The 23,743-nt window shown below is 42.1% G+C and overlaps 2 protein-coding genes across 2 annotated transcripts; both read right to left on the bottom strand.

Annotated features, from left to right (window-relative positions):
- Positions 1 to 4,990: 4,990 nt before the first annotated feature.
- TMED9 (transmembrane p24 trafficking protein 9) lies at positions 4,991 to 8,527 on the bottom strand. Its single transcript, XM_007474152.3, has 5 exons — positions 8,217 to 8,527; positions 7,953 to 8,053; positions 7,228 to 7,353; positions 6,270 to 6,416; positions 4,991 to 6,088 (listed from the first exon to the last, which is right to left on the bottom strand). The coding sequence occupies exons 1-5, from the start codon at positions 8,419 to 8,421 to the stop codon at positions 5,939 to 5,941; spliced, it is 729 nt and encodes a 242-aa protein (XP_007474214.1). The 5' UTR covers positions 8,422 to 8,527; the 3' UTR covers positions 4,991 to 5,938.
- A 2,091-nt stretch (positions 8,528 to 10,618) lies between these two features.
- LMAN2 (lectin, mannose binding 2) lies at positions 10,619 to 21,373 on the bottom strand. The gene is made up of 8 exons (XM_001381054.5): positions 20,392 to 21,373; positions 19,968 to 20,086; positions 15,473 to 15,590; positions 15,060 to 15,139; positions 14,449 to 14,610; positions 14,191 to 14,305; positions 12,332 to 12,451; positions 10,619 to 11,468 (listed from the first exon to the last, which is right to left on the bottom strand). Exons 1-8 carry the CDS (start codon positions 20,663 to 20,665, stop codon positions 11,308 to 11,310), a joined length of 1,149 nt encoding a protein of 382 aa, XP_001381091.2. The 5' UTR covers positions 20,666 to 21,373; the 3' UTR covers positions 10,619 to 11,307.
- Between the last annotated feature and the right edge of the window lie 2,370 nt (positions 21,374 to 23,743).

Genomic DNA, 23,743 nt, shown 5'->3' with positions numbered 1-23,743 from the left:
AAGGGGATACTTACAAGTAGGGACATTGGTTATGAAGCTGTTGCAGTAAGTCAGATGGTGGGGGTGAAAGTATAATTGAATGAAAAAGCATTTACTAAACATGTTCTATGTTCCAAGTACTGTGCTAAGGGTTAGAAATACAAATAGAAAAATCAAGTCTGTTTTTGTGCTCAAGGATCTCACATTGGGTGAGGCAACATACATCCGTCACCTAAAGGCAGATGAAAAGGCCACGATAAAAACAGTGGTGCTTAGTTTCTTGTGGACACAGTGGGAGGGTTGACAGAAAAGTCCTAGGGATCTTGAGGAACAATGGCAGGGTAAGATGATCAGAACCAGTAAGATAGCAAATCCCAGGATCAGAATGAAGTGGAGCCCAGGGATATCTCCTGCAAAGGTGGAGATGGGAGAGTCTCAGGAGATAGCTTGAGAACAGTCCAGGATCTACTGGAAATTAGGAAGTGGGAGTTAGATTAAAGGAAAGTCTGTAGTTCTCTGCCATGGTAGCAAGTGGTGGTGCTGGCCTGAGATGTTAGCAATATTGCAAAGACTGAAGGGACAAAACTTGATAACTGGTTAATTATGAATGATGAAGGACAAGGAAGAGTCAAAGATGACTCTAAAGTTGGGAGACTGGGCCATTGGAATAATGATGACACTATTAGCAGAAGAGGATCAGGTTTCCTCTGGAGAGAAATTGGGATCTCTGACCAAAATTGAATCTTTATCCTTAGATTTACTAAGTGTGCTATTGTATGTGTATTAATGCCTTACTCACTCTCCCAAAGGATTTGCAGTTATTTTTGGAGTTTGAAAATTGAGAAAGGGAATCAATCAGATTCTCCTACTCATTATTTCCTACTTTGAATAGCAATTGTCCTCCCAATGAGTGTTTCTTCTTCTGATAAACCAGGAAGAAACAGGCCACATGCTTAGAGCTTGTGAATTCTAAGATTAACCAATTAACCAACATTTATTTAACACCTATGATATTCCAGCAATAGGGTTTCAAATGCAATAAAAGATACAATCTCTAAGGATATTCTTCCATAAGAAGACTGAAGATAAGATAGAATACTTAAATCTCTCAAATTGGGACTTCACCTGCTCTCTGAAGAGTGAAGAAGCTTGCAGCCTCAGATCAGCTAGTGTGTATGTGAAGTGAGTAAAGATGGTACCAGCGTCCATGTTGGCCCCAGATTGTTAGCAAAACTGATGGGAGGGAGTGCCACTCCTTTTATGTACAAAAATGGCCCCATCACTAATATACTGTTGGTGGAGTTATGAACTGATCCAACCATTCCGAAACTATGCCCAAAGGGCTATAATAACTTGTGCATACCCTTTGATTGAGTAATACCACAATCAAGTCTCTAAAAAAAGGAAAAGGACCTATTTGTATTAAAAGGTTTATAGCAACCTTTTTTGTAGTGACAAAGAATTGGAAATTAAGGGAATGTCCATCAATTGGGGAGTAGTTCAATAAGTAGCATCTGATTATGTGATAGATATTATTATGCTATAAGAAATGACGAACAGAAAACAAATGAGCAAGATGATTTCAGGAAAACCTGGAAAGAGCTACATGAACTGATACAAAATAAAGTGAGCAGAACAAGAACATTGTACATAGTAACAGCAATGTTGTACAATAACCAACTGTGAAAGACAGCTCTTCTGAGCAGTGCAATGATTCAAGACTATTCAAACAGACATAAGATAGAGAATGTTCTTCACCTCCAGAGAGGTAACTGATTTAGTCTGAATGCAGATTGGAGCATTCTCTTTTTCACTTTATTTGTATGTTTTGATTTCTAGATTTTGGTTTTATATGAGTATTCTCTCACAGCATGATCAATATGGAGATGTGTTTTGCAGAATCATACATGTATAATCCAGAAAGAGTTGCTTACCTATCTCAGGGAGAGGGGAGAGAAAGGAGACAACTTGAACATTACAATTTTGGAAAACATATATAATTATTATCACATGTAATTGGGAAAATATTAAAATTTCAAAAATGGTCCCATCTCTGACACATATTAGGGATATCTTAGTTTTCTAGTTCCCAGGGGTTCAAGGTGATTGGCAAAATAATGGACAGCATAGGATCGGAAGGCTCTTCTTTTTTAACCCACCTTAGAATAAGGAAAACATTTCAGTAACTATTTTATTAAAGGCCTACTATATGCCTAGAACTGTGGATACAAACATGATAAATGTAATGATTCCTACTCATTAAGAACTTACATTGTAATAGGGAAGACAAATATATATGTAAGTATGTAAAGAAAAATTTAAATACAAATATGAACATGGAAATATGTATTGTATGATAATATACATACAACTGATATATTACCTGACTTTTTGGGGAGAGGTAGAAGAGAACATAAGCTTACAAAATGTCAGAAAATTATTATTAAAAATTGTATTGACATGTAATCTGAAATTTAAAATGAATACAAATACAAAGGAGCTAAATATAAGAAGTTAGATAAGAGCACTAGCATTTGGAGGTATATGAAAAAGCTTCATGAATAAGGTGGTGTTTAAAGGATGAGGGGGACTCTATGAGGTAAAGGGAGTAATGCAGTCTAGGCATAGAGGATTACCTGTGCAAAAAAAAGATAGGATGTAGAGTATCATTCAAGAGAAACAGAGAAAACCAGTTTGGTTCAGTTGCTGAGCAGGGGAAGAGGGGCAATGTCCAATGAGGCTGGCTAGACTGGGAAGAGCTTCAAAAATTAAATAGGAATTTCTCCTAGTGGCAAAAGAGAACCAACCATAGGAATTGAGTAAGGAAGTCATATGGTCAGAATTTAAGGGAAATTACATTAGCAGGGACCTGTAGGATGAAAGAGTAGTGATGAGTTTCTGGACAATTAGGTTGTGTTATCCACACTGGAGGTGTTGAGGACCTAATTGAAAGGGAAAGCTCAGTGAACAGAGAAGGTCTATGAGAGATGTGGAGATAACTGACAAGATTTGACAATTGACATAGAGGATGAGAGATGAGAGAGCTAAGGATAATGCTGAGAATACAGAACTGGGAAAATAGGATCAAGAGGATGGAAAGCAGTTCAATTTGTGACATAGAAGTCCCATTTGGAATGAGCATTAACACAATTTTGAAAACAAGATCTTCCCCCCACAGTTTAGGGATATAAGGGGCAAATAGTGAAACTGCATAAATATTTGTCTCAACTAGTTTGGCCCCAAGAAGAATGGCCTTGAAGAATGTTTGATAAAGTGACCAGTCTTTGTTTTAGGTAATTACTGAGAAGGGAGTGGAATAGACTTGGGGTAAATGACCTCAGCAAGAGAGTATACAATAAACTCAAAGAGCCCAGATCTTGGTACAAAAACTGCTGGGAAAATTGGAAGTCAGTATGGGAGAGGTTAATTTTAGATCAACATCTCTCACCCTACACCAAAATAAATTCAGAATGGGTGAATGACTTCAATATAAAGAAGGAAACTAAGTAGAGTAGGTGAACATAGAATAGTATACTGTCAGATCTATGGGAAAGGAAAGATTTTAAGACCAAGCAAAAGTCAGAAAATATTACAAAATGTAAAACAAATAATTTTGATTACATTAAATTAAAAAGGTTTTGTACAAACAAAACCAATGAAACCAAAATTAGAAGGGAAGCAACAAACTGGGGAAAATCTTTCTAACAAAAACCTCCAACAAAGGTCTAATTATTCAAATTTATAAGGAGCCAAATTAATTGTACAAAAAAGTGAGCCAAGTGGGCAAGAGACATGAGTAGGCAATTTTCAGATAAATCAAAACTATCAATAAGCACATAAAAAAGTGTTCTAAATCTCTTATAGAGAAATGCAAATCAAAACAACTCTAAGGTATCACCTCACACATAGCAGATTGGCTAACAGGACAGCAAGGAAAGTAATGAATGTTGGAGGGGATGTGGCAAAGTTGGGACATTAATGCATTGCTGGTGGAGTTGTGAATTGATCCAACCATTCTGGGTAGCAATTTGGAACTATGTGCAAAGGGCATTAAAAGACTACCCGCCCTTTGATCCAGCCATAGCACTCCTGGGTTTGTACCCCAAAGAGATATTAAGGAAAAAGATTATACAAGAATATTCATAGCTGCACTATTTATGGTGGCAAAAAATTGGAAAATAAGGAGATGCCCTCTGATCGGAGGATGGTTGAATAAATTGTGGTATCTGTTGGTGATAGAATACTATTGTGCTAAAAAAAATAATGAACTGGAGGAATTCCATGTGAACTGGAATGACCCCCAGGAATTGATAGTGAAATGACTAGAACCAGGAGAACTTTATACACAGAGACTGATACACTGTGGCACAATTAAATGTAATGGACTTCTCTACTAGCAGCAATGCAATGATCTAGGACAATTCTGAGGGACTTATGAGAAAGAACACTATCCACATCCAGAGAAAGAACTATGGGAGTAGAAACACAGAAGAAAAACAACTGCTTGATCACATGGTTTGATGGGGATATGATTAGGGATGTATACTCTAAACGATCACCCTAGTGCAAATATCAATAATATGGAAATAGGCCTCAATCAATGACAAATGTAAAACCCAGTGGAACTGCTCAAGGATTATGGGAGGGGGGTGGGTGGAGGGGAGGGGAAGAACACGAATTATGTAACCATGGAAAAATATTCTAAATCAATTAAATAAAAATTTTCAAATAAAAACAAATACTGACTTCCTTCCCATTAACATCTATAATTCTAAAAATCCTAAATAGACAAATTTGTGGGTGTATACATATGTACATGTGTATATAGCCATATAGTACTATAGGCATATATTTGTAATTACTGTAATTAACTTTTCAGAGTTCTTGTTTTCCCAAATTGTCCTTAAAAGCCAATTAATACATATTTATCTTTATTACCCTTGGCATACTTGAGTAGAGCATAGGGTGTTCCAAAGGTTAGACCTAAATAAATATTCAGATTAAGACAGGATACCAGGCCAAAAATGTTTTTTTTATTGGGAAATCCATGTAACAAACCAGGAGGTATTCACAATGAAATTGTAACTAAGATCCCTGCATCCCCATCCCCCTCTACCTAGTGATTAAGCCACTTGGCCTGACTCCATTCACTCTAGCCCAGAACCTAGAGAGGATAAACTGAACTCTGAAAGGGGCTGAATAAAATTTAATTCACCCTTCCCTAGAGTTCCATCTTCCCACAATGCATTTTCACTGAGGCCTAACTCTAAGAGGTATCCCATTAGGGAGAGCCCAGACCCAAGAGGTCAAGGTGAGAGAATAAGAAAGCCCCAAAGCTATCTACACTCCAGCCCAATTTCAAAATGTCAAGCCAACAAAGGAAGACAAAAGGAAATCAAAAGCCAACTCTCAGTCCCTGAAAAGTTAACACTGGTTTTTCAGAAGTGCTGAATGGCCTGTAATCTCTTTCACCAGCAGCAATTTCTCTTAGGCCCATTCCCCAGGGTGATTACTGCAAAGAGCTCCAGTAAAGGGCACTGAACCCAAAGGGAAAGGGCTGGACTCACTCTAGGCACCAATTCAGCAAAGACAATAAAGCTATTTGCAAGCATCCTCCAGGGTGGGGATACCAACTGCCTTCTGATTCACTCTTCAAAGAGTAGGTCAAAGGCAGAGGCAAAGTTAGCCGGGGAGGAGAGTGAGTTTCCCTATGGCTGGAAACCCATTCTCTTCCCTGCATTGACAGAAAGAAACCCATCCCAATACCCCTTCCCTTTTTATGGGAATAAGGGAGCCTGCCCTGGGAGACAGGAAAATGTCCTAGGCTTTCCAATTCCCATCAGAGCCAGCAAGGAGGGGCATCAGTTGTGGCTGGAAGAAGAGGCAGGATAAACCAAAGACAATCCAATGAGTCCTGCATTCTGGGAAGAAACTCGCTTGCGCCTGTGTCCTAGACCCTTCACACCAGCTTCTTGGCTTCAAAGAAACTCTTGAGATGCCTCATCTGCCAAACACCAATGGCCACAAGGATGAGAGTCTGGACAATGGACCACCACAGAACTCGCTGATTAGTGCTTTCACTGGTCTGGCGAAACCGCTCTTCTCTCCACTATAGGAAAGGGAAAGAGATTTTTCGCAGTCATTCTCATAGTACCTCATTATCCATGTCCAAAAGGATCTTTAGAACCCCAGAGGCCAATGGTGATATAAGTAGGCCAGCCATGAAAAAAGAATGGCCATCTTTTCCACCCAGGAATCCCATATCTCCCATCCCCTACTGATCCTCTTACCCTCTGGTAATTCTGCTCCTTCTGGATCTGTTCTACTTGCTCCACTAGTTGCCGAACTCGAAGCTGCAACTCACTTAGCTTGTCTTTGGCAGCAATCTCCGCATAGTCGTTGGCATGTTCACCTACCTGAATGTCCAGGTGTACCCTCTGGCAGAAGATACAAAAAAAAAGAGAGAGAGAGAGAGAGAAGATACAAGTATATAAGTCAAGGTACAAAGCTCAATGCACAAGCCAGTCACTTAACACAATCAAATCTAGTCCAGGACACAAAATCTCCAACTACCCCAAACCTATTCCTTCCTTCCTTACTCTGCCTTTTATGGTATATTATCTCCTAAAAACTACTCATTCTATGGGGGCAGCTGGGTAGCTCAGTGGATTGAGAACCAGTCCTAGAGACGGGAGGTCCTAGGTTCAAATCTGACTTCAGCCACTTCCCAGCTGTGTGACCCTGGGCAAGACTTGACCCCCATTGCCTAGCCCTTACCACTCTTCTGCCTTGGAGCCAATACACAGTATTGACTCCAAGATGGAAGGTAAGGGTTTAAAAAAAAAAACTACCCATTCTACCTAGATTCCTTTACCCACCTAAAGACCACCAAATACTTGTTCTAAGGGAACAGAGATTCTAAAACTACATAATGTTAGAGCTGGAGGAATCAGAGAGATCAAGATTATCTACTGCAATGTCTTCAGTTTACAAAGGAGACAAGTGAGCATTAGAAGATTCTGTATCATATAATGTCAGAGCTAACAGGGAACTTACTTAAGAGACAACCTAAATGCTTTACTCTACACATGTGATAACTGTGGAACCTGAAAAGTAATTTACCAAAGAGCAGCAAGTCAGTGATAAAATCAGGTTTAAAACCCAGGCTGCCTCACTGCCTGCCTTGTAAGTCTTTCCACAACTGCCCTTTTTTTGACAAGTTGGCTAAGCCATTTTCCTGATACTTACCAGCATACCACCAGCAAAGAGGGAAAATTTGGTGGAATTAGAGTGTAAGCAGATCTGGTGCTCTCCAGGAGTGTGAGAAGTGAAAGTGAATCTGCCCTCTGAACCATATTGCCTAGAAAGAATAACCTGGAGAAGAGGGGGAGAGAGGTCTTTGTGGTTAATAGCTGATAGAAACTTGGCTTATAACTTCTTAATATGCCATTGTGTCACCCAGTTCTTGGAATTTTGCTAAGAGACTGTTATTCATAGCCCATCTCACAGGTCAGAAAAGGAAAATGCCGAAAAGGCAATTTGAGGTTTTAGATCCCTATTAAGGCAGGTGAAGCAGGGGAGTCTTGGGCTGCACCCAAAACTGCCAATTTCTCAAAGGGTTCAAATCATAGAATGCCAGAATTAGAGACCAAGGAGTCCTCCTTTCCCATTTTACAGATGAGCAAACTTTAGTCCAGAAGAGAAGTGACTTGCCCACAAGCTCATACATCCGAGAGGTCCTGTCCTGGTAAGGCTTTCAAGCTAAATACGAAGGCCTGGCTCTACATACAGAACTGGGAAGGAGGCGGTGACAGAACTCAAGAATTGATGAGGAGAGTGGTGGACAGGAGCAGCTGGAAAGACCCCTCTAATGCACTTGTCGGTCCTGGACCACTCCGCAGGTTTTACAAGCGGATACAGGGTGGGGCTTCTCCTTCCCCGGTCCGCCATCCCTGAGCCCCAGGGGCTCTCACCTTGTCATCCGGGTCTTTAACTTCCACGAACATCCCCAGGCCAGGGGTAGCGGGTTGGTACTCCTCACGCTGCTTGTCATACAGCTGGGTACGGTAGTTCCCTGCGCGGAGAAAGGGGCAGAGGAGCTCCGCTGGGGAAGTGAGGTAACCGCCCCCGACTTGGGCCGGTCACCAGTCCCCCGAAGGGCCAGTCGCCCCTCCTGCCAGCCTCACGTGACCCTGGCTTAGTCCCAGGAATTCTTCTCGCCCCCCACACCTCCGTACCTATAACCATGGTCTCGTCCGGGATTTCCTCGATGAAGCATTTCTTCTCCGTCTCTCCGATGTGGAAATAGAGAGCGGAGCTGCGGGCCGCTAACCCGAGCAGGAGCAAAAGAGGGAACAAGCGGACCGACCCGAGGGGGCTCCCGGCTCTTACCCCGACCCAGACCCCTGCTCTGGCCCCGAGCGTGTTCCGCCCCGCCGCCATCTTCCCCGACCAGCCGGTCGCTCTGCCACGTCCTGTCCTTGCGTCGCCGCGCAGCCTTGTGGGACGTTGAGTCTCTCAGCTCAGGACTACAACTCCCGAGAGGCATGGCGCTCGAGTTCTCCAGGCACCACCCCCTTTAGGGCTTCATTTCCGGGGCTCTTCTATGTTCTTCGCTAGCCTTAGAAAAGGTTGACGGTGAAAGTGGCAGGTTAAAGCCTTTTGCCGGGAGGACGCGGGGCGCGGAGTTCTAGATTAGATATCTGCAACCTCTGGTTCTTCCTCAGTTCTGACGTCAATCTTCATTCTCAGTCCCTGCATCCTCTTTTGCAAAATGGAGACAATTATCCTTTACTACCTTCAAGAAGCTGTTTGGGAGGTTTGTAATGTATTTGTAAAAAAAAAAAAAAATCTTTCTCGTAGCCTCGGTCAAACTCATCAGTACTATTGGGTTCAATTTCATGAACAAGTTGAGAGTAGTTCCAAGATAGTAACAGGACTTGACAGGGATCAGTTGAGGGAAATGGAGATGTTTAACATTGGGTTAAGTTGAAGGGTTGGAACAAACTATTATATAGGTACTTTGAAGGATTATATTTATTTCACTTGGCTCCACAGGGATTAGTAATTAGACAAGCAGATTTACGGTCAATAAAAAAAGAAAATGTTTCTGACATATAGAAACTGCCCCAAAGTGGAATGGGTTGCTTCTAATGGTCTTCAAGCAGACCACCATGTAGAGTGAACTGCTGCTTGGTTATGGATTCAACAAAAATTTATTTATCGGCTGGGACTAAGTGACCTTTGAGGTCTTTTCCAACGCTAGGAATCTGTAACTCAGGATTCAGATGCCTCATGAGGGCAAAGAAAGGTGGAAATTCAAACCCCGTTTATAGCTGCTGGAATCACATGCAAAGAAAAGCATATAAAACAGCTATTAGGGACCCTGAAACACAATGAAAGAACCGAGGAAAATGCCAAGAGAACTACTCTTCTTTTGCAGTGTGGCCCCTGGGCCAGCCACAACCTCTAAACTTACTTACTCACCTGTGAAAAGATCACATCAAAATTTTTTGTCTGGGCTTAATTTCATAGTATTGAGAACACTCAACATGAAAACACCCAGATCTCTCTCTCTCTCTCTCTCTCTCTCTCTATATATATATATATATATAGTCTTTAACTTTATCTTAAGTTTCCTGAGGTACTGAAAGGCTAAATAACTTTAAAGTGTTTACACAAATATTATTCAAGGTTGCTCTCTATCCACTCAGATATGCTGCCTCTAATCATAGGAAGTAATGAGTTAGCTGATGTGAATGTTTTGTAAAATAAAAAATGCTTTACAAATACACTAGTACTTCAGGTTGCTGGAACCTGTAGGGAACGAACCATTTGGAAATTTTCTAAATGCTAATAAGTGCCTGCAAACCTTATTTTAAGTTATATTTGACTGAATACCAAAGGATCTGATTTTCTTCAGTTTCCCACTCTGGACAATTGCACTAGACTAAAAGATGTTGCAGAACAGGTGCTGACCTACATTGGATAAGGGGATTTCTTCAGCAGATGTTTCCTATATTAATGAAGTAATAATTCTGGACCAAAATATTATTCTCAAGTCTTCCTCCTCCAAAATCTTCAATGGCTCCCTTACCTACTATGTAAAAAACAAATATACTTACCTGCAATTTAAAATGTCCCACCCCTCTAGTTCCTGCATTGTGTGCTACTTCACTTTTTCAGCTCAATGCCACACCAACATCCCTCCATAAAACAGCTTCCAGCCAAACTGAGCTATTTTGTGCCCTCAACTCACCAGAACACATTTTATATTACCATTAGGCCTTTAATAGTTCCTCATCCCTGAAATGTGACCTATCACTCTCTTCATCTGATTTCTACCCATCTTCTACAACCTAATTCAAACGTCATCTTTCCTTGTAGGAAACTTACCTCTATCAGGAATGACCTTCTCGAATAAATATGAATCTATAACCCCAGTTGTGTGTGTTCATTTTCCTCCTCCTACAAAATGAATTCCAAGTGGGAAAAGACCAACTCAATTTTATCTCCCCAAGGTCCAAGAACAATGTTCTACATTGTAGGTACATAATAAATATTTGCACAATGAAAAGTGACGATGGTGCCATAATACCAATATGACATTAGTGAAGAAAGGCCTTTTCAAACAAGATCATGAGTTTGGTTATTCACTTTATTATGCAAAACTTCACAGTCCTTTGCTTTCCAGAGCTGCAGCTTCACTCACGGCATTCTTTCATTTCTCATCAAGTCCAAGCTGCAGCCCTGACCACCTTTCCTTGGCCCTGGGCCTGGTTCAGGAGGTAGATGGAAAGACAACCCCAGAACCAGGAATCCCTGCTCTCAATTTTGAGCCCTGCTGTTAATAGGCTGTAAAAGTGGAGACAAGTCACCAACATTAATGTCTCTCCCTAGAGAGCACACACTGCCCCAAAGCCCAAGCAGGGAACAAAAGCAGGGATAAGTACTCAAGAAAGTTTCTTTTCACTATTGCTGGGCTCAGAGCTAGGATGGGAAGACCTCTCCAGGGGCAGGAGATAGCAACTAAGGCCCAGTCACAGACCAGATAAACCAGGCTTTTCTCCTTCCCTTCTCTTCTCCACTCTCCAGGCTGAACTGACGCTAGGCCATAGTCCCCAAGTTCTCGTCACTCGCCCTAACTTGGGCTAGAAACAAAATGTACGAAAATACTTTAAAATTATTTCTTTCAAACAGGTTAAGAAATAAGGTGTTTTTTTTGTTTTTTTTTTGTATAATCCCCAAGTAGAAAAGTTCACATTACTGCCTGAACCCCTGGGGCAGGCTCCCCTTCTCCCACATCCAATCCTCTTTCCCCACACCAAATCAGTAGAAACGCTTGTTCCTCTCCTGTCGCTTCTGAAACACCACAGCTCCCACCACGGCACACACGATGATACCCAATAGGGCACAGAGCAGCAGCAGGAACACCTTCCACCCTGTCAGGGGACCACTTCGGAAGTTCCCTGTGGGGTCGTCCACATTATCTAAGAAAGCAGAGAAGAGACTAAGAACAGGGAACCAGGAGAAGGCTGTTCCCCTGGCCCTCTCCCAGATGCAGTGAATCCCTTTGAAAGCTGAGCCAAGCCAAACCACAGCTGAGGGCTAGAACTAAGCTTTCCAGGAGTGCAAGAGTAACAGGACCTTCTACTACACTGTTTCCCTTCAGTGGCCATGGAATATGCATAATAAGTGATCTTGATTATTATATACTGGCTATATACAAATGGAGTGCAAGCTTTGGAAGGTCCTACAAAGTCAAGAAGGTTTTAAGGATGGGCCCAGTGATAGACTGTGCCTATCATTCAAAGAATGAACCTGTATAAATGTGGAGAGGCACATTACCAGAGGGCTGGCTATGATGAGATGAATTTTTCTGACCAAAGCAACTCAATCCATTTACTAAAACTGGGTAGAATGGGACAGGTAGAGGGAATTGACTTCTATGTCAGTGAGGGAGCACCCCAAGAATATGGTCCTACAGCCTTAAAAGAATTTACAACAAAATCATAGACTTAGAGCTATAAGGGATCTCAAAGGCTCTCTAGAGCAACACCTTCATTTTACAGATGAGGAAACTGAGGCCCCCAAAGTGGTTCACCCAAATTCATACAGGGAGTAAGCAGCAGACACTGAGAACTGAACACAGATCCTCATTCTCTAAAGGCCTAAGGGTTCTTTCTACCACCTCATGAGCTCTCTCTGTTAGAATCCACAGTTTCACTATATCCAACTATAACCCCAGGCTCCTTACCTCATGGGTCACTGTTCAAATTCTATTATTCTAGTCAAAGCCCCAGCTTCTTAGCTAAAGCTCCCAGAAGCATGACAGGGTAGGTTGAAGACGCACCTTTGGGCGACTTGAGGAAGCTGACACTGGGCTCAATCTTGGTCCAGTCAATGTTATCCTCTTCTGGAGTGTGTTCCACCATCAACTGGAATAACTTCATTGAGATGATGTCATGATTGTCTACAGAACAAGGGCATATAGGGAACTGAAGTTCTTTCCTGTAAATGTACCAACTTACCCATCTAACAGGATTAACAGAGAAAAGAACCAGAGGAAGCCCTGGAGAGCCTTTAGCTCTGTACTACTTTGTGCCTTACACTCATCAGAACGGGCTCTGTGATCTTACTGCCATTCTTTAATAGTTCCCTATCCCTTCTTCCCATTCCCTTCTTCACCTAGTGGAATTTCTATCTCTCTTTGATAACTCAATTCAAATGTCATCTTTTTAAGTACTCCTACAGCCTAGCCACTGAAGCCCTTCATTCTTTCTCCTGGTAAAAGAATTCCAGTGTTGGACCAGATTCCTCTCCAAAGAAAATCTCAGAATAATAAAATTTTAGTAGGAGAGGACCTTAGAGGTTATCTAGCATAAGTCTTACCTTCAAACATGAATCCAGTTTATAGCATCTCTGATAACAGCCTATCTAGCCTCTGCTCCAACTGCCTGAAAACTCACTACCTTCCTAAGAAACTAAAAAAAATTTTTGACAGCTCTGCCTAATATAAAGTCCCTCCATCTACATATCTGCCTTCCCTGTTACTCTTGTTGTTGGCTCTACTTCTGCCCATTTGTATATTTGATAAAAATTTCATGTATTCCCTTCATCCAAATCACTGATAAAAATATCCAAACAGAACAGAGAGGAAAGTAAAGGCCTGCAGTTGCCACTAGATGTCCTTCTAGGTTGCCATCAGCCCACTGCTCAGCACTGTGAGTCTGGTCTTTTGACCAGTATTGAATCCATCTCTCATGTAGTTCATAGTTTTCTAAATCTTGTTAACAGGGACATATTTATAGGAGGTACTCTCAAACACTCTGCTGAAATAGAGGTATGCTAGACCTATAAAATCTCTCTGGTCCACCTGTTTGGCAACTCCAGCAAGCCGGAAAGTGGATTTATCTAGAATCCCAGAATCTTAGAATTTATTAAGTCCCAAGGCATCCCATTCCATTTCTGAAAAGCTCTAATTGTCAGCAAGTTTTTCTTTACATCAAGTGCAAACTAATCTCTAACAATTTCCACCCACTGCTCCTAATTCTACTATCTGGGACCAGAGAGAATCAAATTTAATTGAAGACAGTAGTCATGCTCTTCTCTAAGTCTCCTCCCCTCCACATCTTCCTCTTAACTCCTTTAACTAATTCTTTTTTTTTCTTCTTCTTAAGCCCTTGCTTCTGTCTTAGATACTGAATTTCTGATCCAAGGCAGAAGAACAATAAGGTTAGGTAACTGGGGTTAAGTGACTTGCCCAGGATCTCATTGGTAGGAAGTCTGAGGCCAAATTTGAACCCAGGACCTTGTGTCTGCAGGCTTGGCTCCCTATCCACAGAGTCACCTAACTCCCCCTCCTTTAATTCTTGATGCTTTCATAATCTTGCAACCAATGTCCTTCTTAAATTATGGCACCCAGAACCAATCGTAATGCTCCAGATATGGTCTGACCAACTCAAGTCAGTAGTATTGTCACCTAGTATGTTCTAGACACTATGTTTATCTTGATTGAACCTAAGAAAGGAGTCAGAAAAGCTGATGCCCTACTGTCTTGCTCACACACACACATTGATGCCCTACTATCCTGCTCATATACACACATATTCACACATGCACATGATACTGAAGTTGCCCCAACTTGTCCCATGCCTCATTGGAAATGATTCTCACAAACACCTCAGTTTACTCACTCCCTAAGGTCCTCACCAGAAAGGTCACCCGTGCCAGCTGAGGCACCAAAGTAGTAGCCGGTAGGCAACTGCACTCCAGAGATGTCAATACAGTTCTTCCATTCATTCTTATCTTCCACATCTGTCATCACCTGGGATGCAGAGATGAAAGATTAGGAGAAAACTGGCTGCCATTCCATCCCAACCCTCCCTTAGCTTTCCAATAATAGCCCTGGGCTTAAGTCTGCAATGCCCTGATCCTAAAAGGAAGTCCACAGGTATACATGCTGCTCACTGTCAAGCGGCCTCGAGAGTAGCGCACAGCCAGGAAAGTATCATGATTTTGGTTGCGGAAGTCAGCTGTGCAGCCTGCCAGTTCAGTCCATCTTCCATCCTTGCTGTGATCATATTTCAGGGAGCCATTATTCACCATCACTGATATATATGGGAATACACGCTAGAGGAAGATACAGAGACATCTATTATTCTAATGCCTGATCCACTGGTTCCCTACCCAAAAAGGAAATAAAGAGTTTAGCCCAAATTCAAAGCAATAGCATGGGACAGTGAAAGGAGCCCTGGATTCAGTCAAAGGACAAGAATCTAAATAGCCACTCTAATGCTTAGTACCAGTGGAAACTCTGGGTAAAGCATTTCATCTCTTTGGATCTCCATTTCCTCATCTATACAATATAGAGGGTCCCTGTCTCCTTCTGCACTCTGTCTAGGAACTATAAGAAGTTGTACTAGATGGATTCCCAAGTCCCTTCTTATTTAAAATTCTGTGATCTAAAGGGAAACAATAATTCTATTCAGGGATTAGGCACACATTCCAGACTGAATGATTCAGGGCCTGGCTCTCCCATAATATGTTCTAATTCTATTAATTAATAACCAGAGTCCTACCTCAGTAGATTCATCATTGGGGTATGTGTCCAGGAAGATGGCCAATCCATGGAAGTTGTCTTTGCTTCCAAATACAGGACCTAGAGCAAGTAGAAAGGAGGGTTCCAGGCCCATAGTTTAAAAAGATTCATTATCCCCCAAGAACAGAGCAAAAAGTGATCTTATCATTTTATGTGCTCTCCAAGTAGCAGGGAGCATACTCTTCAGTCTCCAATAAACACTTCCCCATGAAATATCAAACAATAATGCTGGCCCAGAATAGTACTAAGACTAGCCTCTAGTGATGTGAATGACTCGACTGCTGTGAGCTTTGAGCTTATTCTGGGAGGGCCACCATTTCCAAGGGTTAAAGGTAAAGGAAGGACAAGTTTGTCAAAATACCCAGTGCAGAGAGTCTGGTCATCTTAACTCACCTGGCATAAGGCGGTCCCTGGTATACCACAGAGCAAAGCCATCTCCATGGAGGCTCTTCTTCCCGATGCCATGGACTTTGAAATGGACATGCATCTCCCAATCCTTGAGGAAGCAGGGCTGGTAGAGAACAGAGGCTGTTAGTGTTGGCCACAATTCTGTAAACCACTGTTTTATCTCTGTTAAAACAAAAAGCCAATTCCTAAGAGGTTAGGGCCAGTAATTTCAATTCCTTTTGATTTTTAATCCCCTGATTACTCCTGTAATAACTTTGTTATTCAGTGGATCTAGTCCTCATAATCCCATAATTGACATTTCTGAATCATAATGCCAAACCTAAACACCTCACAGTAACTCTGCTACTATCCTCACAAAATATGATGGGTTACAGACAGTCATCAAGAAGGCTGGAGCATGATATTGTGCAAAGAGCACTGGAACGAGAGTCAGAAGACCTGACTATGACTCCCAACCCTGTGAGTTACTTGCTATGTGGGCTCATGCCTGTCACTTTCCCTCTATGGGTCTTAAGTTTTCTAAGCTATAAAATAATAAGGGGGCTGGGTATCTCTACAGGTCTCTTCCAGCTCTAACTCCCATGGTTCTTTGACTTTATATAAGAAACATGACTTACAATCTAAGTTTCTTCATCTATAAAACAAAGGAATCACTTGGATCTTGGCCTCTGAGGTCTCTTATTCTCATACCTATAAGTCAGCATCAACACTTGTACAACACCACAGGGACCAAGCTAGGTTACTCATGTGCCAGGGAACTCACAAGTGACAGTAGGAAATACCCTAAATGTATGCTTTATAAGGTCTTAGATGGAAAACACCCATGCTCTGGGAGGACTGTTTAGTTTCTACAACTAAAAAATAAAGCAGAGCCCACAGACACAGAAAGGAACTTGGAAATAATAAAAGCGCTCTCTCTTTGGCTGTCAGGAAATTGCATACTAAAGCCAGTGTGGTAACACACAGATATGCTTACAACTGTAAACATACAGAGGAACAAACTGAGGCAGAACTACAATGTAAATGAAGTTATTTAGCAATTTAGGTGGGGAGTGGCCAAACAAATGGTGGTATATAATTGTGATGGAATATTATTGTGCTATAAGCAGGATACAATGAATGATCCATGACATTTCTAAAGGACCCATGATAAAAAATACTTTCTACCTCCAGAAAGAACTGATGAACTGAGTACAGATTGAATTTATTTCTCTTGCTTTTTTGTTCTTGTTGCAACAAGGCAAAAATGGAAATGTTTTGCATGCATAATTCATATCCTAATGATTGTCTTCTTAATTGGTGGGGGAGGAGCAGGAGAGAGAATTTAGCACTCAAAATGTTAATTGGCCTGCCAGTTAGAGCTAGCTCCAATTCCCTCCTGTATTTCCTCTACTCCTAGATTGAGTGCCAGACAGATGTGAGGTACTATAAGGCAGGGCAGCCTGTACTTGGAACTTAAATTTCCATAAGTTGGAAGGCTGTTTGGAAAATGGCTACAGAAAGCGTTTCCTGTTTTATTGTTTGTTCCTGATCACTCTGAGCTTCTATTTTAAGGAAATTTTCCTTTTATTTAGATGGGGAGGGGGAATACTGTGTTTTCCAAATGCCAGTTCAGGGATCAGCCCACAGATGACTTATGTTGGTCTACAAAACTCCCTTATTTCTCAAAATCTAAACTTAAAAACAAACCCCAAACAAATTATTCTTCATCTTCCTAAATCCTGCTGCTTCTTTCACCCCCAGTTTTAACTCAGTATCAGCATGAAGGTTCAGGTAACCAGGTACTTTATTTACTGGTTCTCAGTATAGACTGAGGTAGGAAGCACTGGTACAGAACATACTACTAGGTAAGCTCTGGGAGGAGAGAAAGGGTCATTGAGTCCTGGAGGAAGAAAGAAGTCTTTGGAGTTTTCTTCAGAGGAGTAAGAACTTGAAGGACAAAGATGTTTTGGGGATAGAGAGTGGCATGAGAAGGCATGCTGAAGTCCCTGGAAGTTACCTCATGATGGCCTCTGAAGCTTTTAGGTCTTTATTGATGGTAATTGCTGATTTGTTAATATGTAAGGTAATGATCTACTACAAATTTTGAAGGGAGCTGAGGCAGAGGCAGCTAGATGGTTCAGTGTATAGAGTACTGGGTCTGGGATCAGGATGACCTGAGTTCAAATCCAGCCTCAGCCACTTAAAAAGCTGTATGATCCTGGGCCAGTCACTTAATATCTATTTACCTAACTCTGTTAGAGAAGGAAATGGCCAACCACTCCAGTATCTTGGCTAAGAAAACTCCATAATGTGGTCATGGAGAGTCTGACATAATTGAGTGACTAGTTGAATAACAATACAAGATGAACTGATGAGTATGGAAAATGAATATGGGAGAACATTCAAGCATTAAGAACAGACTGTGAAAAAAAAGGTAAGCCTCAGCAATGGACTAGGCTAGAATTATGGAGCTAGAGGGCACCTAAGAAATCACTCTCTTCACAGAGAGAAACAAACTGTGGGCCATAAAGGAGAAGTGACTTGGCCAAGAATATACAGCTAATTAGTGTCAGGGCTGAGCTCCAGAGGCTTTGATTGCCTACACAATGCCTTTCCAATTATACAATGCTGCCTCTCATGCATGAGGTAATTGGGTAAAGAAAAGTCAGACATGATGAGAAGGTTAGTTGATCAAAACAAACTATGAATTGCTTGTCATACATGGCATTAAAAAAGTCATGGATAAAGAAAGAAAAGTCAAAGATAAAACCAAATTTCTTTCATGGGGAAGGGAGAAGATGGAAAAAGTGAAAGGTCAGAGGCAGAGAGGCAGCTAGGTAGCTCAGGTGATAGACAGCCAGGTCTGGAAATGGTAAGTCCTACCCAAAAGGAAGCACTACTTATCTTGACAGTCATGCTCACTTCTCTATTATCCTGTACCCCTAAAGCCACGGTAGCTAATTCATGTTGCTTCTACACTTCTGGCATCCATTCCTCTGCCTACACTAACAAGGTCATCACTCCCAAAACAGTTACTTAAAACCTTTTGCCTGGATTACTACAACAGATTCCGAATGGGTTTCTCTGCCTAAAGTTTCTTCTCTTTTCAACTCATTCCTCCATATAACTACCAAACTGATATTCCTAAAGCACATGTCACTTCTTTGTTCAAAAAGCTTCATTAGTGATTCTAGGATAAAATACAAATGCCTTTATTTGATATTTTAGAGCCCTCATATTCTGGCCCTAAACTAACATTTTACACAGATATATCATCCCAACTTTCCATAACTATAGAATCTATATTATAGCCACAGTGGCCTCCCTGCTGCTTGCCATAGATGATATGCCATCTCCTTCCTCCATTCCTTTGTACAGGCTAGCTGCTATTCTTGGAATGCTCTCCCTTCTCAATTCCATCTCTTAGAATTCTCAGGTCCCTTTCTGAATGAGTTCAGGTGTGACTTCCTAAACATCACCTTTCCTGTTCTTGTTAGTGTTCTCTCCATTACTTCCTAATTTTCTTAATATGTATTTTGTATTTATTTATTTTCATAGATGTTTTTCCCAGTAGATGGTAAGAAAGAATTATCTTATTTTTATCTTCACCATATTCCTAGTTCCTGCCATGTAGTAGGTGCTTAATACACCTGAGACTCCAGCTGAGGAAAGAAGTTCCCTCCTTAAGTAACACTATCTCTGAAGTAGAAAGTGTGGGGAAACAGACTGGATCAAAGGGAGATGACTTTAAGCAAGACACTTAGCCTTCTACTCTGCAGTGAAATTAGACTGGATGATATGTCTAAAACTCCTTTACAGTTCTGATATTCTACATTCTAACTTTTTGTGACTACATAAAAGCTTCATGCAGGGAAGCTATTATAAATGTTCTCCAGAGGAAACTTGGATGGGCAAAGGATGAATAAATAGTGACTGAGGAGGGCATGGGGAGATAGTGACTGCAAGGCAGGTGTGGTTATGTTTGAACTCAGTGGAGAAAAGACAGAAGATAAAGCAAAGGGAGGAAACTGGGCAAGTAGCCAAAGTTCCAGTATGGGGATCAAAGGCTTAGATAGTGGAGCCTCAGTCCAATGCTATTAGTCCACAAAGTTCTCATTTCCCTCTAGTTTCCTCAAAGCTGCACTCATGAGTGCTCATTTTGAAGTATTATCCTGAGGCCACCTTCAGAAATATGATCACATGGAACCAAGAGATTATATCAGTATTATAAAAGTATAAATGCAAGGCCAGGTCTTCATTATCACAAACTAATTTATTCCCACATTTGGCTCCCTGCTCTTAAGCAATGCCACCCTAACAAGCCTTCCTGAGTCTGTCCTTCCTAAGGGATTTCAAACTCCGTACACATTTCTCCTAATTGGAAAAATGACCCAGAAAAGGGGAAATGGAAGAGAATACACTCCCAAATCCACAGAATTTGCCTATCAAAAGAAAAAAAGCACTTGCTCCCTGTCCACAAGCTGGTGCTGAAAATTACCTGGTGGTTCCAGATAGACCCCTCTTTGCTAGGTTCATCGGGAGTCAGGCGGATGTACTGGCTGGTAAGCATGGTGCTGCCTTGGAAATCCCAGAGGGGCATTGAGCTGGATCCAACCCCTACGAAATCAACAGAGAGTAGGTTGAGATACCAATTCAGGGGAATCCGATAGTGGGGACGGGGTAACAAGGACCTTGGCAGTCCGGATCTCTCTCAGTGGGCAAGACCGAAGAAGGAGTGACGGCGAAAAGTCCTAAAGAGAAGCCAGGCCAGGAAAGGGCAGTCCATGGGAACTTTTTCAGCAAAACGGGGCCCCAGTCTCATCCCCTCCAACAATCCCCAGACGCCGATCCCGCGGCCCTAGGGTTCCCCCTCTCCCCGACTCGAGTCACGTCACGCCCCAGTGCCCTCCCCCCTCGCTCACCCTGGTAGGGTTTAATCAGCGAATGCTCGCGCTTCAGGTGCTCATTATTGCCGTTGGTGATGTCAGAGGCCGCGGGTTGGGGAGCGGGTGAGAGCAGTAAGAGCAGAATCAACAGGAGGACTGAAGGGAAAGGGCTCAAGCTCCCCACCATCCGCGAGCTCTGGCATCCCCAACGCCAACCCCAGATTGTACAGAGCTTGGCTGCTGCCCCAGCCGCCATCCTCCTCGCCTCGCCCCAACTTCCGTCTTCTTTTCTTCCGCCTTCCGGGAGCATTCTCCAATGACTTCCGACCGGAAACAAAAGGAAAGAGGTGTTGCTGGAAAATAGAATAGATAGGCTCCGCAGCTACAGGTCAATAATCTGGCCGGCTGAATTTCTCTGTCTCCAGTTTCCTTCTGTTCCTAAAGAAGTCTAGAAATTTGACCTTCTAGGCTTTTTGAGTGGGGTTGGGGGAGGAACCTCCACAAGCCTTAGCCAATCATGAGTGAGCACGTTTGGGGCTGAATTCAATAAAGAAGCAAGAGTATCTATCTATAGAATCCCTGGTGCCTTAGGTTCCGGACTACACAGGACTTTCTGTGCCAGACGGCAGCGCGCTGAGTGGGGCATTTTGGATCTTGTAGTCCAAGTGAACAGCGTTCTCCAGGGGAGTGGCAAGAGGAAGACGATATGTTCTCCAAATGACTCCAACAAGCCTCAGTCTGCCCTCTCGGTCTCGAGTGCCAAATAGGATAGCTTCTCTGAGGATCCAGCATTAGGAAGTAGCCAGTCAAACGAAGTCCACGGCTTTAGTCCCACCTCCGGGCTCCAGCCCCGGCCCGGCCCGGCCCAACCTCTGTGCTTCAGCCCCGCCCCTATCTTCACCCCAGTGTTTTGGCTCTCTTAGCCCCTCCTCTATTCCCACTCCTGTACTTTGGTTCCCTTATCCCCGCCTCTAGCTCCACCTTCGTGCCTTGGCTCTCTTAGCCCAGCTTCTAACTCCACCCCCTATGCTGTGCCTCCCTTAGCTCCGCCCCAGCTCCAACCCCTACCTGACCCCGCCTCCCCTGTGCTTTAGCCACGCCCTGTTCCCACCCCGGTGCGTTAGCCTTTCCTCCAACCCCACCTCCTCCGTATTGACAATCATCAGCTCCGCCCTTGCCCCGCCCCTAATCTTGGTCTTTCTCCCTCACCGCCTCTCTACTACACTTCTTCCTCCAGCACCAAAACCATCCGATACCTCCTCCCTCCCCTACGTCTTCTCCAAACTCATCTTTCACCCTCCTACTCAGTGACTCTCTAATGACCCTTTGGGTATGCCACTATTCTATTTCTCTCAGTCCACTCATTACCTCCAACATCCCTTGATCACTGCCGCCTTTAGTAGTAGCTTTTGTTGGTTCCTTAATGCCGTATGATTGTGGAAGCTGGGCTAATAACTGGCAAAGAAAAAGGCAGAAAAGCGAATTAGTGCATTAAAAAATATTTATAGCAATAGTTTTTGTAGTGCCAAAGAAACAGAAGGAAAGTGGGTGGAGAATGTCTGAACAAATGTATGTAAATGTAATGGAATATATTGCACTGTAGGTCAATCAATAAACATTTATTAAGCACCTACTGTGTATCAGACATTGTTAAGATCTGGGGATACAAAAAGAGGCAAAAGACAATGACTTCTCTCAAGGAGCTCATAATCTAATAGAAGAAACAACAGGCAAACGACTATGTGCAGTCAAGAGGACAGGAGAGAATATGAGGAGAGGGTGGCCAACAATATCAAAAGCTGCAGAGAGGTGGAGTGGAATGAGGATTGAGATGATGAATATGAATAATTCAGAGAAACTTGAAAAGATTTGTATGAACTAATAAAAAATTGAGTAAAAGCAGTAGAATTTACATGATAATCATAATAGTGTTAAGGAAAGTAACTTTGAAAAACTTCAGACCTCTGATCAATGCAGTGACTAATTGTGGTTTTAGAGAACAGAAAGAATTGCTTCTCAACAGAGAGTTGATAGCCTGTAGGGTCAGACAGAGGCATACATTTTCAGAAATGGCCAACAGGTTGGTTTTGTTTAGCAGTACTTCTTTGTTATAAAGGAGTCTGAGGGTGAGGTATAGTAAGTCATTGGGAAGTGACAGTGATGTTGAAAAGGGCATCAACAAAGTGTTTTTAACCGAGGAATAGGGCTGCTTAGTGGGTCCAATACAATATAAATGATAAAAATTAGAGACTTACTGTGTGAGCATCATGCTAGGTGATGGGGAAGATTTAAAACTTAAAGACCCAAGCCCTATTGTCAAGGAGCTTATTATATTGTTTATAGCTTACAGTTTGTAGTAGTGTATGAGGGGATAAGATCACAACACAGTTATTTATAATATTCAGTATAGCATGATAACTTAATAATAACTATCAAAACACTGTATAAATATGATTACATTCAATCCTCTCAATACCCAAGCAGAGAAAGGTTAAATGATTTGCCTAGAGTCACACAGGTAGTAAATGCCTGAGACTAGATTTGAACTGGACTACAGGTCCAGCCTCTATCCTCTTCACCACCTAGCTACCTCTTAATTGAACTAGAGAATTGTCAAACAAAATATTTGATGTAGCCTTCAAGAGAAGGTCATTACTGACTGGGAGAATCTGGGAAGGCTGCTTGAATTAGAAGATAGCATTTGAATTCCACCTTAAAGGATAAGCAAGAATTCAATAGATAAAGAACAGCAGACAGGGCCTTTCAGGTATTGTGAACAATTTCAGCAAAGACATAAAAATATGAGAGAGTAAAGTGTATTCAGAGGCAAAGAATTATCTAGTTTGACTAAAATATGGAAGGCATAAATTAGAGAAATATAAAATGGGTTAGAAAGGTGAGGTAAGAGGAGCTAGGTAGCACAGTGGAAAGAGCAACAGTCCTGGAGTTGGGAGGATCTGGGTTTAAATCTGGCCTCAGATGCTTTCCAGATGTATGACCCTGGGCAAGTCATCTAACCCAAATTGCTTAGCCCTTACCTTTCTTCTGCATTGGACTTAGTATCAATTTTAAGAAGGAAGGTAAGGGGCAGATAGGTGGCTCAAGTGGATTGAGAGTCAGGCCCAGAGATGGGAGGTCCTGGGTTCAAATCTGCCCCCAGACACTTCCTAGCTGTGTGACCCTGGACAAGTCACTTAACCCCCATTGTCTAGCCCTTACCACTCTTCTACCTTTGAACCAATACACAGTACTGATTCCAAGAAGGAAAGTAAGGGTTTAAAAAAATAAGTAAGACCAAAAAAAGAGAGAAAAGAAAGGTAAGGCAGTGCCCTAATATTTAGATCCTTAAATACCTATGAGAATAATTTCAAACAACTCACTAAATCAC

The sequence above is a fragment of the Monodelphis domestica genome, chromosome 1 (genome assembly GCF_027887165.1).
Source record: "Monodelphis domestica isolate mMonDom1 chromosome 1, mMonDom1.pri, whole genome shotgun sequence".
NCBI lineage: Eukaryota > Metazoa > Chordata > Mammalia > Didelphimorphia > Didelphidae > Monodelphis > Monodelphis domestica.
The sequence above is the reverse complement of the archived record's forward strand: the minus strand, read 5'-3'. Positions and strand labels throughout refer to the sequence as shown.

Excerpts from the sequence above, each read along its gene's own strand:
- TMED9 (XM_007474152.3), bottom strand. The coding sequence starts at position 8,421 with ATGGCGGCGGGGCGGAACACGCTCGGGGCCAGAGCAGGGGTCTGGGTC. Across the intron at positions 7,354-7,952 it reads TTAAAGACCCGGATGACAAG|GTTATTCTTTCTAGGCAATA; the intron begins GTGAGAGCCCCT and ends CCTCTTCTCCAG. Across the intron at positions 6,089-6,269 it reads AGGAGCAGAATTACCAGAGG|TGGAGAGAAGAGCGGTTTCG; the intron begins GTAAGAGGATCA and ends CCTTTCCTATAG.
- LMAN2 (XM_001381054.5), bottom strand. The coding sequence starts at position 20,665 with ATGCTCCCGGAAGGCGGAAGAAAAGAAGACGGAAGTTGGGGCGAGGCG. Across the intron at positions 14,306-14,448 it reads ACTCTCGAGGCCGCTTGACA|GTGATGACAGATGTGGAAGA; the intron begins GTGAGCAGCATG and ends TCTGCATCCCAG. Across the intron at positions 12,452-14,190 it reads TGGCACGGGTGACCTTTCTG|ACAATCATGACATCATCTCA; the intron begins GTGAGGACCTTA and ends CTTGTTCTGTAG.